The following is a 16,834-nucleotide window of genomic DNA, read 5'->3' as shown; positions in this document are numbered from 1 at the left end:
TCTAAAACCAAAGTGAAATCTCAGATAGCTTTATGTTCTACGTATTGCAGTACGCCTTATTACACTGGATGTCGAAGGCAAAATGACCTTTTCTCTGTGACATTGCAAGAATTAAAATTAATGATTAAAAATCTTATCTATTTTTTTACTTGAAAAAGTATAAGGGGCTGCTGATGAGAGGTTTTGTTCTTTGGTGTGGTTATAAGCTTTTTACATCAGCTATAAAATTCACTTGATTGGTAAATGTTTTCTTATCTGTGCCCTGTTTTACAGATTAGAGAGGAATACCCGTGTTATTTTAACACAGGTATGTCCTTTTTTAAAATATTTATTTTGAGAGAGAGAGAGAGAGAGTGCATGTATGTGCATGTGTGCAGATGTGCAAACGTGGGAGAGGTAGAGAAAGAGGGAGAGAGAGAATCCCAAGTAGGCTTCAGGCTCATTGCAGAGCCCAATGCGGGGCTTGATCTCACAACCAAGAGATCACGACCTGAGCTGATCTCAAGAGTCTGATGCTTAACCAACTGAGCCACCCAGGTGCCCCACAGGTACATTCTTTATTAGCTCTGTAGAAACACTTAGACTACATGGCCTCTTTTTTTTTTTTTAATGAAATCTATACTGCAAAAAGCCTTGCCAATCAAACTGCTTGATGTCTTCTTTATATAATTCCTCTTCTGTTTCAGGGTTTTGTTGCTAAGTTATGTTTGAAGGATAAGCAAGATGATGAGCTCCTTACAGTGCAGGACCGTTCTCCTTGTGTGTCTCTAGTGTCTAGAAAAGTGACTGGCGCAAACCACTCTTTTTAATTGAGTAATTTAAGGGGTGCCTGGGTGGCTCAGTTGGTTAAGTGTCTAACTTCGGTTCAGGTCACGATCTCACGGTTTGAATTTGAGCCCCCAGTTGGGCTCTGTGCTGACAGCTCAGAGTTTGTTGCCTGGAGCCTCCTTTGGATTCTCTCTTCCTCTCTCTCTGCCCCTCCCCGACTCATGCTCTGTCTCTGTCTCTCTCTGTCTCTCTCTGTCTCTCAAAAATAAACATTAAAAAAATGAATGAGTAATTTAAAAAGAAGAGGGGTGCCTGGCTGGCTCACTTGGTTGGCCATCTGACTTTGGCTCAGGTCACGATCTCACAGCTCATGAGTTTGAGCCCCGCGTCAGGCTCTGTGATGACAGCTCAGAGCCTGGAGCCTGCCTCGGATTCTGTGTCTCCCTCTCTCTCTCTCCCCCTCCTCCGCTCATGCTCTGTCTCTCTGTCTAAACATTTAAAAAAAAAATTTTTTTTTTAAAGAAGAAGCCTCGGGGCGCCTGGGTGGCGCAGTCGGTTAAGCGTCCGACTTCAGCCAGGTCACGATCTCGCGGTCCGTGAGTTCGAGCCCCGCGTCAGGCTCTGGGCTGATGGCTCAGAGCCTGGAGCCTGTTTGCGATTCTGTGTCTCCCTCTCTCTCTGCCCCTCCCCCATTCATGCTCTGTCTCTCTCTGTCCCAAAAATAAATAAACGTTGAAAAAAAAAATTTAAAGAAGAAACCTCAGTAAACATCTTACAACTCTCAAATTCTTTTTGAATGAAACTGGATACAAGTAAATAAAATGTCTCAAATAGTCAGAAAGGAAAAGGCACTAACATTTACCACATTCCAAGGTGTGCAAAATTATATGGCTTTTGCTCGTGCAGGTCTCACACCAGCCTTGTGTGGTAGATACGGTAGATACTACTCACTCCATAAATATGTGTTGCTTGCCTGCTAATGTGTCAGGCACTGTGGTAAATACTGGAGATATGATATAGGAGGCCTTGTAACAGAGTCCCTCTAAAACATACTTTTCTCTTTTTTTTTTTAATTTTTAATTTTTTAAGTAATCTCTATACCCAACGTGGGGCTCAGACTCACAACCCTGAGGTCAAGAGTCACATGTTCCACAGACTGAGCCTGCCAGGCTCTCCTAAAACATACTCTCTTATGCATATGGCATGCTGTATGCTCCTGACCAGTGGCTACCCCGGGGGATACCTGTGCCTCTCTGCTGGCATAAGTTGTACCCTTACCAGGAGTTAGTACTTTTTATTTCAGATCTGTTAATGTCAGCTGCAATGGTTATTTTAATGACAACATTTACAGGGCACCTGGGTGGCTCAGTTGGGCTCTACACTGGCATGGAGCCCGGTCGGGATTCTGTCTCTCTCTCTACCCCTCCCCAACTCGTGCTGTCTCTGTCTCTCTCTAAACAAATAAACAAACTTAAAAAAAGTACTTAGGAACTGTAAGGGTGAGATGAAAGTTGTTTCTGTGAAAACTAAGTTGAATGCTTTATAAAGATCTGACAAAGGAAAGGTATAAAAAAATATTATCAGATCTGATGCAATGAGAACTATAAATGTTTTGGGGGAAATTCATAAAAGCCTAAAGCTATTGTGTACTCAGATTGCCTTATAAATAACTGTAGTTCTCTCTATAACTGACAGTAGAAACTGTAGATCATGTAATATGGATACTGTCCTCGCGAGAATGATGGCATAGCACTTCCACCCATGGGCCCATACTCAAAGGAAAAGCCCAAAGGAAAGATTGATGAACGAGTACATTTCACTTAAAACAGAATGGTTAATGTCTCTTCTTCTAAAAAGGATTGTTTTGGGGGCACCTGGGTGGCTCAGTCAGTTGAGCGCCTGACTCTTGATTTTGGCTCAGGTTATGGTCCCAGGGTCATGGTATCAAACCCCACATTGGGCTCCACACTGAGTGTGGAGTCTGCTTGGGATTCTCACTCTCCCTCTGCCCCTCTCCACCACGCACACGTGCTGTCTCTCTCTAAAAACTAAAAAAAATAATAATAAAAAATAAATAAAAAGGATTGTTCTGTTCTAGCCAACTGTCCTCCAGATCATGTCAGATAAGAACTTAATACAATGAGCCAAAATAGATGTAGCCTTCACCCTTTGTGGCAGTGACAGCCTAGTGGGGGAGACAGACAGCAATTGTATTATAGTATTATATCATACAATCAGAAGTACCCTCATTTTCAGGAAACTAAGACTCTTGAGGGGTCAGCTTGCCCAAGGTAATAAAACCAGCAGATTAAAGAACTAGAAGTGAAACCCAAGTTCTTCCTGTCAAATCAGACTTCCTCCAGTTCTCTGGCCTCATCTTTCTTCCTTGTCTTTTTTTCTTTCTCCTCCTCTCCATTTTCTTGCTTTTTCTTCTCTTTCTCCTCCTTGGAGAGGTTTCCACCGATAGTTGAAATATGACAAGATTTCACTTTATTCAGTCAATGCACTGGATTTTTAGGTTTATTTTATATGACATAACTTAGTTATCAAAAATGATATGGCAGGATTCTCACTTAGAGCTCATTTGAGTAATCCTTAATGAAATCTGGGCTGAGAAACTTAGGTGTGAATCCCAGTTCTACTACTTACTAGCTGTGTGACTGTGGACAAGTTAATCTATTCTCCCATCTCTAAAACAGGAGTGACAATGTCTTTTCTCCTAGGATTGTTGTGGAGTTTACAGGTTTGCATTTTTTTTTAAGTAGGCGCCATGCCCAATGTGGGGCTTAAACTCAGGACTCTGAGCTCAAGAGTCACGTGCTCTACCAACAGAGCCAGCCAGGTGCCGCTATGGTGGGATTTAAATGACTTACCACAGGGGCGCCTGGGTGTCTCAGTCAGTTAAATGTCCAACTCTTGATTCCAAATCAGGTCACGATCTCATGGTTCACAGGTTCAAACCCTGTGTCGGTCTCTGCACTGTCATGACAGTGCAGAGCCTGCTTGGGATTCTTTCTCTCTCCCTCTTTCTCTGCCCTCCCCAACTCGAGCTCTCTCTCTCTCTCTTTCAAAATAAATAAATAAACTTTAAAAATTAAGAAAAAATAATAGCACAGGGCACATATAGCTCTCATTATTGAGCATGTAAGAGTCTAGCTGTGTCTCCTCTTTGATCCATTTCTTCACTGAAAGAGTTTGGTTCTTCTAAGTTTATAAACACTATGACTAAGAGGTTAATATTCTATAACTACTATATATTTCTATTGTCTAGTTACAGTCAAGGAGGACTTAACTGACAAAAAGTTCCTTGATTTCTGTGTGATACAGACCCATGCTATCTTTGTCTGTTTCAGGTCACTCCTTTCCTCAATGGTTTTTGGCACCAATGCTTTGTTTACCAAACCTGCTCAGTCTTTAGCTCCCATGATGATACTCTCTAAGCTAAAACAGTATGGATATGGAAACGCAGATAAAAGGTAGAGTAAAAATGCCTTTGAAATAATGTAAAGGAAATATTAAAGCAAACTCAGCCTTTTATATTGATTACTAGGCAATTATCTTGGACTTTGGATATTATTAGTTATTAATTCATAGATTTTGAGTAAGCTATAGTAGAGAGTATTAATATCAAAGGCATTTGCATAGGAGTATCTTTAAGGGTGTTCTTTAAATTATACTACAAATATCTATATAATCCACACTAAGCTACATATTGATTGCTTTTATCTAAGTCATTCATTCATTTATTATTTCATTGCACAAATGTTTCTGAGGGCCTGCCAGGCTTAAAGGTGCTGGGGTCTGGGCATCTGAGTGGCTCAGTCAGTTGAGTGTCCAACTCTTGATTTCTGCTCAGGTCATAATCCCATGGTTGTGGGATTGAGCCCAGCATTGGGCTCTGTGCTGAGCTTGGATCCTGCTTAAGATTCTCCCCTCCCCTCTCCTCTCCTCTCTCCTCTCCATTCCTCTCCTCTCTTCTCCTCCTCTCCCCTCCCCACCCCTTGCCTGCCCCCCCTTCATAAACTACAAAAAAAAAAAAAACCAGGGTGCTGCAGATACAAGATGAATAAGGAGCCTCTAAGGAGCCCCACAGATTGTAAAACACTGTGATAAGGGCTCTACTGGAAGCATAAAATGGGGCACTGTGGTAATACAGATAAGAAATTCCTACTTTGTTTGGTCTGCCTGGGGCAGGGGGCACCTCAGAGAAAAGGGGGTTCCTGAGCTGAGTTTTGGATGCTAAGTTGGATTTCTCCTCCTGAACATTAAAGAACATCATTCCAGGCAGATAAAACAGCATGGCAAATGTCTAGACGCATGAGAGCACTCTTAATAAGCTATTCATTTATTCACTCAACAAACGTCGTTGAGAGTCTACCATCTTCTAGGTTCTGTGATAGGGCAGCAAACAGCAGGGAACAAAACAACAGAAATCTCTTCCCTCCTAGAACTTAAGTTCTAAGTGGGAGGCAGGTAGACAAAAAATTAAATAAAATACATATTATATTAGTTGGCAATAGGTTCTTTGGTGAAAAATGAAAGGTGAATGAGAAGAGTTGGGGAAAGCTGCATTTTTAATTAGTGTGATGGGCAAGGCCCCAGGAGGTGACATTTGAATAAATGCAGGGAGGTGGGAGGGCACCATGGCAGCTCTCTGGGGCAAGAGTGGTCCTGGCAGAAAACACAGCAAGTGCAAAAGAATGGAGAGGTACCATGCCTGGCTTTCTAGATCTCACAAGGAAGCTGGTGTGGCTGGAGCAGAGTAAGTGAGAGGAGGTCAGGTCTAGTAGGTCCTTAGAGCCCTGCTTTGTTACTTTGGTTTCACTATGACATTTCTGGTGGTGGTGAGGCAGTGGAGGATTGATTTATTTTTTATTTATTTGCTTTATTTTTTAAAGAAGTTTTAGGATCACAAGAAAATTGAACAGGAAGTACAGAGTTCCTGTATATTCTCTGCCCTCCACTAGGTACAGCCTTCCCTATATCAACAGAGTGTTACACTGGTTATAATCAACGAACCTACATAGATACATCATTATTACCCAAAGTCCATAATTTACATTAGGGTTTGCTCTTGGTGTTGTACATTCTGTGGGTTTGGATGAACATGTAATGACATGTATCCACCATTACAGTATCATAAAGAATAGATTTGCTGCCCTAAAAATCCTCTGTGCTCTACCTTTTCATCCTACTCTCTCCCCTAACCCCAACAACCTGTGATCTTTTTACTGTCTCCATGATTTGCCTTTCTCAGAATGTCAGATAGTTGGAATCATATAGTATGTAGCCTTTTCAGATAGATTAAATTTTAGTAATATGCATTTAGGTTTCCTCCATGTTTTTTCTTGGCTTAGCACTGATTCCATTGTCTGGATGTACACCTCATTTATCTATTCACTTACTGAAAGACATATTGGTTGCTTCCAAGTTTTGGCAATTATGAATAGAGCTGTTATAAACACCCATATGCAGCTTTTTGTGTGTATATAAACTTTCGAATCCTTTGGGTAAATACCAAGGAGCACAATTGCTGAATTGTGTGATAAGAGTATGTTTAGTGTTGTAAGAAACAGCCAAACTGTTTTTGAAAGAGGCTGTACCATTTTGAATTCCCATCAGCAAAGAAATAAAGAGTTCTTGGGGCGCCTGGGTGGCGCAGTCGGTTAAGTGTCCGACTTCAGCCAGGTCACGATCTCGCGGTCCGTGAGTTCGAGCCCCACGTCAGGCTCTGGGCTGATGGCTCAGAGCCTGGAGCCTGTTTCCGATTCTGTGTCTCCCTCTCTCTCGGCCCCTCCCCCGTTCATGCTCTGTCTCTCTCTGTCCCAAAAATAAATAAACGTTGAAAAAAAAAGTTTTTTTAAAGAAATAAAGAGTTCTTGTTGCTCCACATCCTTATCAGCATTTGGTATTGTCAGTGTTTTAGACTTTAGCCATTTTAACAGGTGTGTATCTCATTTTAATTTGCAGTTTCCTGGGGCGCCTGGGTGGCGCAGTCGGTTAAGCGTCCGACTTCAGCCAGGTCACGATCTCGCGGTCCGGGAGTTCAAGCCCCGCGATGGGCTCTGGGCTGATGGCTCAGAGCCTGGAGCCTGTTTCCGATTCTGTGTCTCCCTCTCTCTCTGCCCCTCCCCCGTTCATGCTCTGTCTCTCTCTGTCCCAAAAATAAATAAACGTTGAAAAAAAAATTTTAATTTGCAGTTTCCTAATGACTTATGATGTGGAACGTGTTTTCATATCCTCATTTGCCATTTGCATGTCTTTGGTGAGGTGTCTGTTCAGGTCTTTTGCCCATTTTTTTAATCAGGCTGTTCATTTTCTTATTTTTCTGAGTTTTAGGATTTCTTTTTTTTTTCTTTTTACATTTATTTATTTTTGAGAGATACAGAGCACAAGTAGGGGAGGAGCAGAGAGAGAGAGAAAGAGACACAGAATCCGAAGCAGGCTCCAGGCTCCAAGCTGTCAGCACAGAGCCCGACATGGGGCTCAAACTCACGAACCGTGAGAGCATGACCTAGCTGAAGTTGCATGCTTAACCGACGGAACCACCCAGGCGCCTCTAGTTTTAGTATTTCTTTGCATATTATGGATAACAATCCTTTATCAGATATGCCTTTTGCAAATATTTTCTCTCAGTCTGTGGCCTCCCTTCTCATTCTCTTGACAATGTCTTTGGCAGAGCAGAAGTTTTTAATTTTAATGAAGTCCAATTTATCAATTACTTCTTTCATAGGTTTTGCCTTTTATGTTGTATCTGAAAAGTCATCACTATACCCAAATCACCCAGATTTTCTCCTGTGTTATCTTCTAGGAATTGTATAGTTCTGCACTTTACATTTAGGTCTGTGATCTGTTGTGAGTTAATTTTTATAAAGGTGCAAGGTCTAGATTCATTTTACCCAGGTAGATATCCAGTTGTTCCAGCCATTTGTTGAAAAGACTACTTTTTTCTGTATTGTATTACCTTTGCACCTTTGTCAAAGATCAGTTGATTATATTTATGTGGATCTATTTCTGGCCTCTCTGTTGCATTGCATTGATCTATTTTTTATTTTGCCAATACCATACTATCTTGATTGTTGTAGCTTTATAGGAAGTCTTAATGTCAGGTTATGTAGGCCCACTGACTTATATGGAAAGGCTATTGCCTTTTGGAATTTTGGAATCGGTTTGTTGATAACCACAAAATAACCTTCTGGGATTTTGATTGGCATTGAGTTAAATCTATAGATCAAGTTAGGAAAAACTGACATTTTGACAATATTGAGTCTTCTTATCCATGAACATGGAATATTTTCCCATTTCTTTAGTTAATTTTCTATTTTTCATCAGATTTTTGTAGTTTTCTTCATAGAGATATTTTACATATTTTGTTATATTTATACTTAAATTCTTCATTTTTTATTGTTTGTTTATTTCAGAGAGAGAGAGAGAGCACGCGTGTGAGTGTGAGCAGGGGAGAGGCAGAAGGAGAGAGGGAGAGAATCTTTTTATTTTTTTAAATGTTTTTATTTATTTATTTTTGAGACAGAGAGAGACAGAGTATGAGCAGGGGAGGGGCAGAGAGAGAGGGAGACACAGAATCCGAAGCAGGCTCCAGGCTCTGAGCTGTCAGCACAGAGCCCTATGCGGGGCTCGAACTCACAGACCACGAGATCGTGACCGGAGCTGAAGCCGGACGCCCAACTGACTGAGCCACCCAGGAGCCCCAAGGGGGAGAGAATCTTAAGCAGGCTTCATGTCTAGTATGGAGCCCGACGTGAGGCTTGATCTCACGAACCGTGAGATTATAACCTAAGCTGAAATCAAGAGTCATGCACTTAACTGAACGACTCAGAGCCCCTAAAGTCTTTAATTTTTAGGATGCTAATGTAAATAGTGTTATGTTTTTATTTCCAATTTCCACTTGTTTATCAAGGAAACAGTTGACTTTTGGGAAAGCAATTGACTTTTGTATATTAATCTTATATCCTGCAACCTGGCTATAATTGCTTATTAGTTCCAGGAAGTTTTTGTTGTTGTTGATTCTTTTGGATTTTCTACTCTACATAGCCAAGGATTTTATTTTACTTTATTTTTGAAACATATTTTTTATTTTTTTATTAAAATCTTTTTAATGTTTACTTATTATTTGAGAGAGAGAGAGAGCGTGCGCCTGCACGTGCACAAGTCAGGGAGGGGATGAGAGAAGGAAACACAGAATCTGAAGCAGGCTTCAGGCTTCAAGCTGTTAGCACAGAGCCCAACGTGGGGCTCCAACTCACAAACTGTGAGATCATGACCTGAGCCAAATTTGGAGGCTTAACCGACTGAGCCCCAAAACATATTTTTTAAAGTTTATTTATTTATTTTGAGAGAGAGAGACTGTGTGCACATGTGTGCATGTGTGCAAGTGAGGGAGGGGCAGACAGAGAGAGATAGAGATAAAATCCCAAGCAGACTTCGTGCTGTCAGTGCAGAGCCTGATTCGGGGCTCGATGCCATCACCACTAGATCATGCGTGACCTGAGCCCAAATCAAGAGTTGGATGCTCAACTGACAGAGCCACCCAGGGACCCCCAAGGATTTTTTTTAATGTTTACTTATTTTTTTAAGAGAGAGAGAGAGAGCAAGCCAAGGAGGGTCAGAGAGAGAAGGAGAGAGAAATCCAAAGCAGGCTCTGCACTGTCAGTGCACAGCCCAAGGTGGAGCTGAAAGTCACGAACTGTGAGATCATGACCTGAACCAAAACCAAGAGTCAGATGCTTAACTGACTGAGCCACCCAGGCATCCATAGGATTTATTTTTTAAAGTTTTTCTTATAGGGGCGTCTGGGTGCCTCAGTCAGTTGAATGTCCGACTTTGGCTCAGGACATGATCTCACGGTTCATGAGTTTAAACCCCACATTGGGCTCTGTGCTGACAGCTTGGAGCCTGGAGCCTGCTTCAGATTCTGTGTCTCCTTCTCTCTCTGTCCCTCCCCCACTCATGCTCTGCCTGTCTGTCTCTGTCTCTCTCAAAAATAAATAAACATTAAAAAAAAGTATTAAAGTTTTTCTTACACCCCCCCCCATTTTATTATGAACACTTTAATTTTCAAATATACAAAAAAAGTTGAAAAAGATGTATAGGGAAGATTCATATATTCACCAGCTAGATTCACTATTTATTTGTACCTATATTTGTTTTATCACGTATATTTTTTAAAAATTTTATTTATTTATTTTGAGAGAGAGAGAGCAAGGGAGGGGCAGAGAGAGAGGGAGAGAGAATCCCAAGCAAGGCTTTGTGCTGCCAGCACAGAGCCTAACATGGGGCTCAGTCCCCTGAACCATGATCCTGACCTAAGCTGAAATCAAGAGTCGGCCACTCAACCGACTCAGCCACTCAGGTGCCCCCTCACAACTTTTTATTATGAAAAATTTCAAACGCACAAAAAAGTTAAAAAAAAAAACATACAGAGAAAATCCATACACCCACTCCTTAGATTCAACAGTTGTTAACATTTTGTCGTATCTGCTTTATCTGTATCTATGTGCATGTGTGTGTTTTGTTCTCTATTTTAAGGTTAAGTTGCAGAGAGTGGCACTTCGTACATCTTATAATTTATATATCTCTTCTAGTTTAGTATATATCTCTTAGAAATAAAAGCATTCTGACTGGAGAGGTTTGATCTGAGTAACGACCTAAACAGCATCCCTCTGGCTACTGTGTTGAAAATAGGCTGGATGGGGGAAAGGAGAAAGACATGGAAACCTGTATTCCGTAACATATGGTATGTCACGCTGATGGCAGCTGGAGGGAGGTGAGGCTGGAAAGGAAATCAGGGGCTGACTAAAGGATCTGTATGCTAGATTTAGATGTTCTTATCTTATACATCTGGGTTTCCCAAATATGATGACTTTTTTGTCTTTTGTTGTATGATTACTCTCTGTACTATTATTTGCTAAATATTTTTCTTTAATTATGAACATAAAAAAATCTTACATGCCTTAAACAAGTTAGACACAAAATAATTCATTTCATGGGTTTCATTCTTTGCTAACACAAAACACTTAACCATTAGAATAAAAAGAACAATTGTGTAACATCTGAAAATTGTCATATGTACTACCAGGAATACAGATGCTGTCCTTTGAGAAAGACTGCTATAGATAAAGGAAATCATTGGAAGTTTTTAAGCTGGGACAGACATAATCTGAATTTTGTTGAGAACATTCTGGCAGTTGTATAAAACAAGGATTCGAGAGGGACAAAAATGGTAACTTTGTTACTTGTTGCCTATTGTGTACCAAGTGCTTTGGATACAAAAGTAAATGAAACAGGTTGCTGCCACTAAGGAGCCTACAATCCAGTCAAGAAGACATGAGGATAATTTCAGCACAGAGTGGTAGTTACTATAGTTAGAAGTATATACAAGATATAATGGTGACTAAAAGGTGGGTATGATCGACACTGCCTTGGAAACCAAGTCCAGGAAGGTAGCACAGAGGAAAAGCTGCTTCAGCTGGGTTTCAACGGAGGTGTTAATAGTGTAAACAGAGATTGGAGGTAGCGAGGGAAGAGTAATGGTACGTGCAAAGCACGGACATGTAAAATGACAGAGTATTCGTTCAAGAAACATTTACCAAACACTATAAATCAGGTTCTATATAAGCCCTAAAGCACAAAAAGACGAAAGATGAAGCCCCCTCCCTGAATAAGCTCAACGTCAATTACAGTGAAAATCACAAGGCTACGTGTTAGGTATTATTGATTGATGTAAGTATGCTGTGTGAGTACACCTAGCATGCAATTCAGACTGGGTAGCAAAGAAGCGATCTCTCAGATGAATTTTGACAATGTAAAAGGAGTCTGCAAGTACAGAGAGGCGTGAGATCATGTGACATGGCTGGAGGAACCGCAGAGTTTAGAAAGGCTTGAGAAGTGTGGATTTGATCTTAAAAGGAATGGAATATTATTATTATTAAGCCAAGGAGTCATAATATCAGATTTGCTTTTGAAAACATCACCCTGAAGTGTACATAATGGTTCGAAGGGAGGTTAGCAGAATTGCAAAGAACAGTTTGAAGGCCGATGAACTGCTTTTATATGAGAAATGCTGGTGTGGGCCTGGACTAAAGCAATGTAACATGGAAGGCAAGGAAGTGATTGACATGAAAGGGATTGAGGAATTAGAATCAACAGCACTTGGTGACACTTGTTATAGAGGCATGACTCACAACTGGGTGACTGTGTGTTGAGAAATGAGTTGAGTATACACAGGAATTGAATGTGGACTGTTCTGGATGGCATTTCTTCTATAGAATTTGAAGGAACTCTCTCTTAATCTCAGCTTCTACATCTACTAAGTGAATGTTTTCCACCTGCACTGGGGAAGTTGCTTGAAATCCAGGTTAACATCAAAAGTCTCAAGCTTTTTTGTGGAAGAAAACCATGGTGGTTGAAAGGGAAGAGGAACAGAATCTGGGGTAGAAAGAACTCAAAGTTCATTTGTTGATAGATGTAAGAGCAATGCAGGAAGAAGGGGTGCATTTAACCTGTCTCTAAATTTTCCTTGAGAATAGAGGCCCTAAAGTAATGTTCCTCAACCTTGTTGAACATTAGAATCACTTCGGGCTTGAAAAAGTTCTGATGTCCAGCCCATACCCTAGACCTGTTAAATCGGAATCTCTGGGGGTGAGGTCCAGGCATCAGTATTATTTATTTATTTATTTATTTATTTATTTATTTATTAAATTTTAAAAAATGTTTATTTTTGAGAGAGAGGGAGACACAGAATCTGAAGCAGGCTGCAGGCTCTGAGCTGTTAGCACAGAGCCCGAAATGGGGCTTGAACTCACCATCCATGAGATCGTGACCTGAGCCGAAGTGGGACACTTAACTGACTGAGCCACCCAGGTGCCCCCATCAGTATTTTTTAAAGGTCACTAGCTTATTCTATTGGGCAGCCAATGTGGAGAACCTAGAGATTTACTTCCTTGGAAACAGAGGCTCTAGAGACCAATTCTTGTCGATTTGGGCATAGATACATTGACAATCAGACTCGCTGGCAAACTAGTCTCATGGTCCAGTAAGCATTTTTAGAGGTATAAACTTATTTAGGGCACTTAAAGATCATTTATCTTTGTGTGGTAACTTAACATTTGGCATCTGGTGGCCTTACGCAGCTAATGCTAATCTGAAAGTGTCTGACTGAAGTCCAGAGGCCAACTGCACACTGAACAGGATATGGTTAGGTGATCAGACAGTGCTTGGAGATTCACATAGGATGAATTTAGCAAATGTCTATTTGAAATAAATTTCATGCTTGTAAGGGAGTCTTCTAATACCTGATTAATATTTTACTGTTACAGTATGCAGAACTGTATGGTTCAAGGGTATTATTCTTGCCCCTGCCATTTTTGAAAGATGGTCTGTGATTTCTTGATATAGTTAGAGAAATGTTGGTTCTAAGGGGCATGTTATTTCATCAAGTTTGATAGATCTATTTTCTTCTTATTGACCTACTCAGTAGCCTGTAAGTATAATGATCAGTTTATTGTTAATGGAGATTCATAAATGGGGTACTTGGGCAAAAAAAACCAATGTGTAATATCTCCTAATTATAGGGTATAAGGTACTTCATGTGATAATATTAGAAACTGATTCTCTTATTTTATGCATGTAGCTTCTATTAAAAGTGCAACGAAGTCCACACTTTTCACAAAAAAGTGACAATGAAATTATAGTATATTATAGAAAACAACGGCTATTCCTTCTATTTGGACAGTTAAGCATGCTTTGCATTCTTTTGTCTGCAAACATTTGTGGAGTATCTACTAGGTGTTAGCACTGAGCTGGGACCTGAGATACAGAGTTGTAAGGCATGATGCTTTCTGCCCTTGGGAACTCACATGGCATTAGTGCAGGAGGCAGACCAGAAGGTGTGGTACAACGAGTTAAGTCCAAGGTTGAGATAAGCCCAGAGTGCGAGAGGAACACCAGCTGGGCGCTCGGCTGCTTATTACAGGACACGGAGCACAGCACTGACTCCGTGTGGTAGCACTGTCTTACAGCCCTGGCCCAATTCTTGCTGCTTGAGAAGACATTCTGGAATGGAAAGATGCATTTCCCCAGTAGTCCGAATCTGCCAGTTTATTTGTTGAGTTACACTGGCATCTGTGGATACTCTGCCAGAAACCAAAACAAAATCCATTACTTAAAAAATAGTCTTCTAGATCACTCTGCTACATAGCCATATGTTGAAAAATTGTTTTAAATTTATGTTTATTTGTTTTTGAGAGAGAGAGAGAGAGAGAGAGAGAGAGACAGAGTGCAAGTGGGGAAGGGGCAGAGACAGAGAGGGAGACACAGAACCTGAAGCAGGCTCCAGGTTGCTGACAGCACAGAACCAGACGCAGGGCTTGAACTCAGGACCACAAGATCATGACCTGAGCTGCAGTCCGATGCCTAAATGACTGAGCCACCCAGGTGCCCCTAACCAAGTATGTTTTTAAATACTGTAAGTGCAGCTTTCCCTTTGCTTCTCTTTTGTCTGAAGGCCTCATAATACTTCAAAAATTACACTTACAACAGAAGTTTAGAAAGTGGTTTTTCTCTCAATGACATAGTAAACAATACTGTCTTAAACTCCAGCAAAGGAGCAGATCGGAAAATGAATTGCTTCAGAGTGAATAAAAAGTAACCTCAAGGCTTTGTCTTTTAAACAATGAAAATATTCTTAGTGTTTAATTTTACGTAGCTAATCATTAAAATCAGTTTTAAAGCTGTTTTTGGAAAACAAGTGCTTTCTGTAGTGATTTACTACAGCAACAGCCTGGAAATTTCCAGGCAAGGACTCTCTTCTGCTTGTTTAATGAATTCTGTTTCACATTAGGACAAAATTGGTGGGTTTATTCAGTATTAAATATTAGGTTACCTAGACTAGAAATGAGCTAGTCTTATGTATTATACTTGGTGCTGGTGGATTTTGTTCTTTCAAGCTGTCAATTCAATAAGCATGCTGTTGATTCTGAAATACTTATTGTAAATTCCTTGATTAACGTCTTTTTCTAAAGTTTTATTTATTTATTCTGAGCGAGGGGAGGGGCAGAGAGAGAGGGAAAGAGACAGAATCCCAAGCAGGCCCTGCACTGTGAGTGTAGAGCCCGATGAGGGGCTTGAACTCATAAACCTTGAGATCATGACCTGAGCCAAAGTTGAACGCTTAACTGACTGAGCCACTGAGGCGCCCCTTTTTGATTAATGTTTTTACATATTCTTGACCTAGTAAGCCACTGAAGCATAGTGCCTTGAATAGGAAACACAAACAACCATTTCTCTGAAAAGTGCATATAGCTTTCTATAATGATCCCTGGAAGAGCAAGAAACAGTAGTTAGGACACTCCATGTATTCAGAGCCTCAAACTGTAAGATAGGACTTCCCCTCCCACATCACTGGGAAGATAAGATTAAAAACGTATAGGGGCGCCTAGGTGGCTCAGTCGGTTGAGCGTCTGACTTCGGCTCAGGTCATGGTCTCACGGCTTGTGAGGTCAAGCCCCACGACAGGCTCTGTGCTGACAGCTCGGAGCCTGGAGCCTGCTTCTGCTTCTGCTTCTGTGTCTCCCTCCCTCTCTGCTCCTCCCCTGCTCACATGCTCTCTCTCAAAAATAAATAAAGATTAAAAAAAAAATTTTTTTTAATGTATACAAAATAGGGGTTGCCTGGGTGGCTCAGTTGGTTAAGTGTCCAACTTCAGCTCAGGTTGTGATCTCACAGTTTGTGGGTTTGAGCCCCACGTCACTCTCTGTGCTGACAGCTCAGAGTCTGGAACCTGCTTCGATTCTGTGTCTCCCTCTCTCTCTGCCCCTTCCCCTGCTCACTCTCCATCTCTCTCTCTCCAAAAATAAACATTAAAAAATTTTTAAATGTATATAAAATATTATAGCTGCAAAGAAGTGTGTACATATAAGCATATACATTTGTTGAGATTGCTAGAATTTGGGACAATCACTTTTTAACAATGTTCCATGCTAAGTCCATTTGCCAAGTATCATGAACATGAGCACTTGTAACATTCTAAATGAAGAGCATTTGGCCCAAAAGATTATGATTTTAGCTAAATCAGTTTCCTAATGATGTGTCCGAAATGGGGCTGTGATGGGAGATTTTGTTGAGGAAACTCTATCCACAAGTTCACAGGACCATGATAATATATATCCTGTGTTTTACCACCACAGAATTATCAACGATTTTGATTTCTTTCCCATTGCCTGCTTCTTTTCCTCTGTATATGAGTTATAATGTTGCCATTTGCAACAATATGGGTGGAACTAGAATGTATTATGCTAAGGGACATAAGTCAGTCAGAGAAAGACAAATACCATACGATTTCATTCATATGTGGAATTTAAAAAACAAAGCAGATGAACATAGGGGAAGGGAATGAAAAATAAAATAAGATAAAAACAGAGAAGGATGCAAAACATAAAAGACTTAAATATAGTGAACAACCTGAGGGTTGCTGTACGAGAACTGGGGGGATGGGCTAAATGGGTGATGGGTATTAAGGCACTTGTGATGAGCACTGGGTTTTATATGTAAGTGATGAATCACTGGATTCTAATCCTGAAATAACACTATACTATATGTTAACTAACTTGAATTTAAGTTAAAAAAAAAAAAAGTTATGTTCCATTGCAAAGGGACCACCTGAGGACAAGATTATGTCCAAAAGAGGAGATAATCAACTTCAGGGTTTTTTTGTTTGTTTGTTTTTTGTTTCTTGTTTTTTTCCAATAAATATTATACTGCTTTTTCCTAGTCTTTTTTTTTTAATGTTTATTTATTTTTGAGAAAGAGAGAGGGTGGAGGCATGCATGCAAGCGGGGGGAGAAGCAGAGAGAGGGGACAGAGGATCTGAAGTGGGCTCTGCACTGACAGCACTGAGCCCGAAGTGGGGCTCAAACTCATGAACTGTGAGATCATGATGTGAGCCGAAGTCAGATGCTCAACCAACTGAGCCACCCAGGTGCCCCTCTAGTTAGTCTTTATAGGTGGAAACATTAACAATAACCCCCGGTGCCTGGGGGCTCAGTCGGTT

At 40.7% G+C, this 16,834-nt stretch overlaps 1 protein-coding gene and 1 long non-coding RNA gene across 2 annotated transcripts in view; one reads left to right on the top strand and one right to left on the bottom strand.

Moving 5' to 3' along the window:
- LOC122471563 (transmembrane protein 180-like) overlaps positions 1 to 16,834 on the top strand; it is a 39,640-nt gene that overhangs the window by 17,769 nt on the left and 5,037 nt on the right. The window contains exon 6 of the mRNA XM_043560304.1: positions 4,122 to 4,244. Coding sequence (XP_043416239.1) covers positions 4,122 to 4,244 — 123 coding nt within the window. The remainder of the gene's footprint in view (positions 1 to 4,121; positions 4,245 to 16,834) is intronic.
- Positions 13,462 to 16,834, bottom strand: part of LOC122471567 — a 29,291-nt gene continuing 25,918 nt past the window's right edge. Inside the window, exon 3 of the long non-coding RNA XR_006294208.1 lies at positions 13,462 to 13,919. This is a non-coding gene — a long non-coding RNA (uncharacterized LOC122471567). The remainder of the gene's footprint in view (positions 13,920 to 16,834) is intronic.

Source organism: Prionailurus bengalensis, chromosome E3, assembly GCF_016509475.1.
Source record: "Prionailurus bengalensis isolate Pbe53 chromosome E3, Fcat_Pben_1.1_paternal_pri, whole genome shotgun sequence".
Taxonomy (NCBI): Eukaryota; Metazoa; Chordata; class Mammalia; order Carnivora; family Felidae; genus Prionailurus; species Prionailurus bengalensis.
The sequence above is the reverse complement of the archived record's forward strand: the minus strand, read 5'-3'. Positions and strand labels throughout refer to the sequence as shown.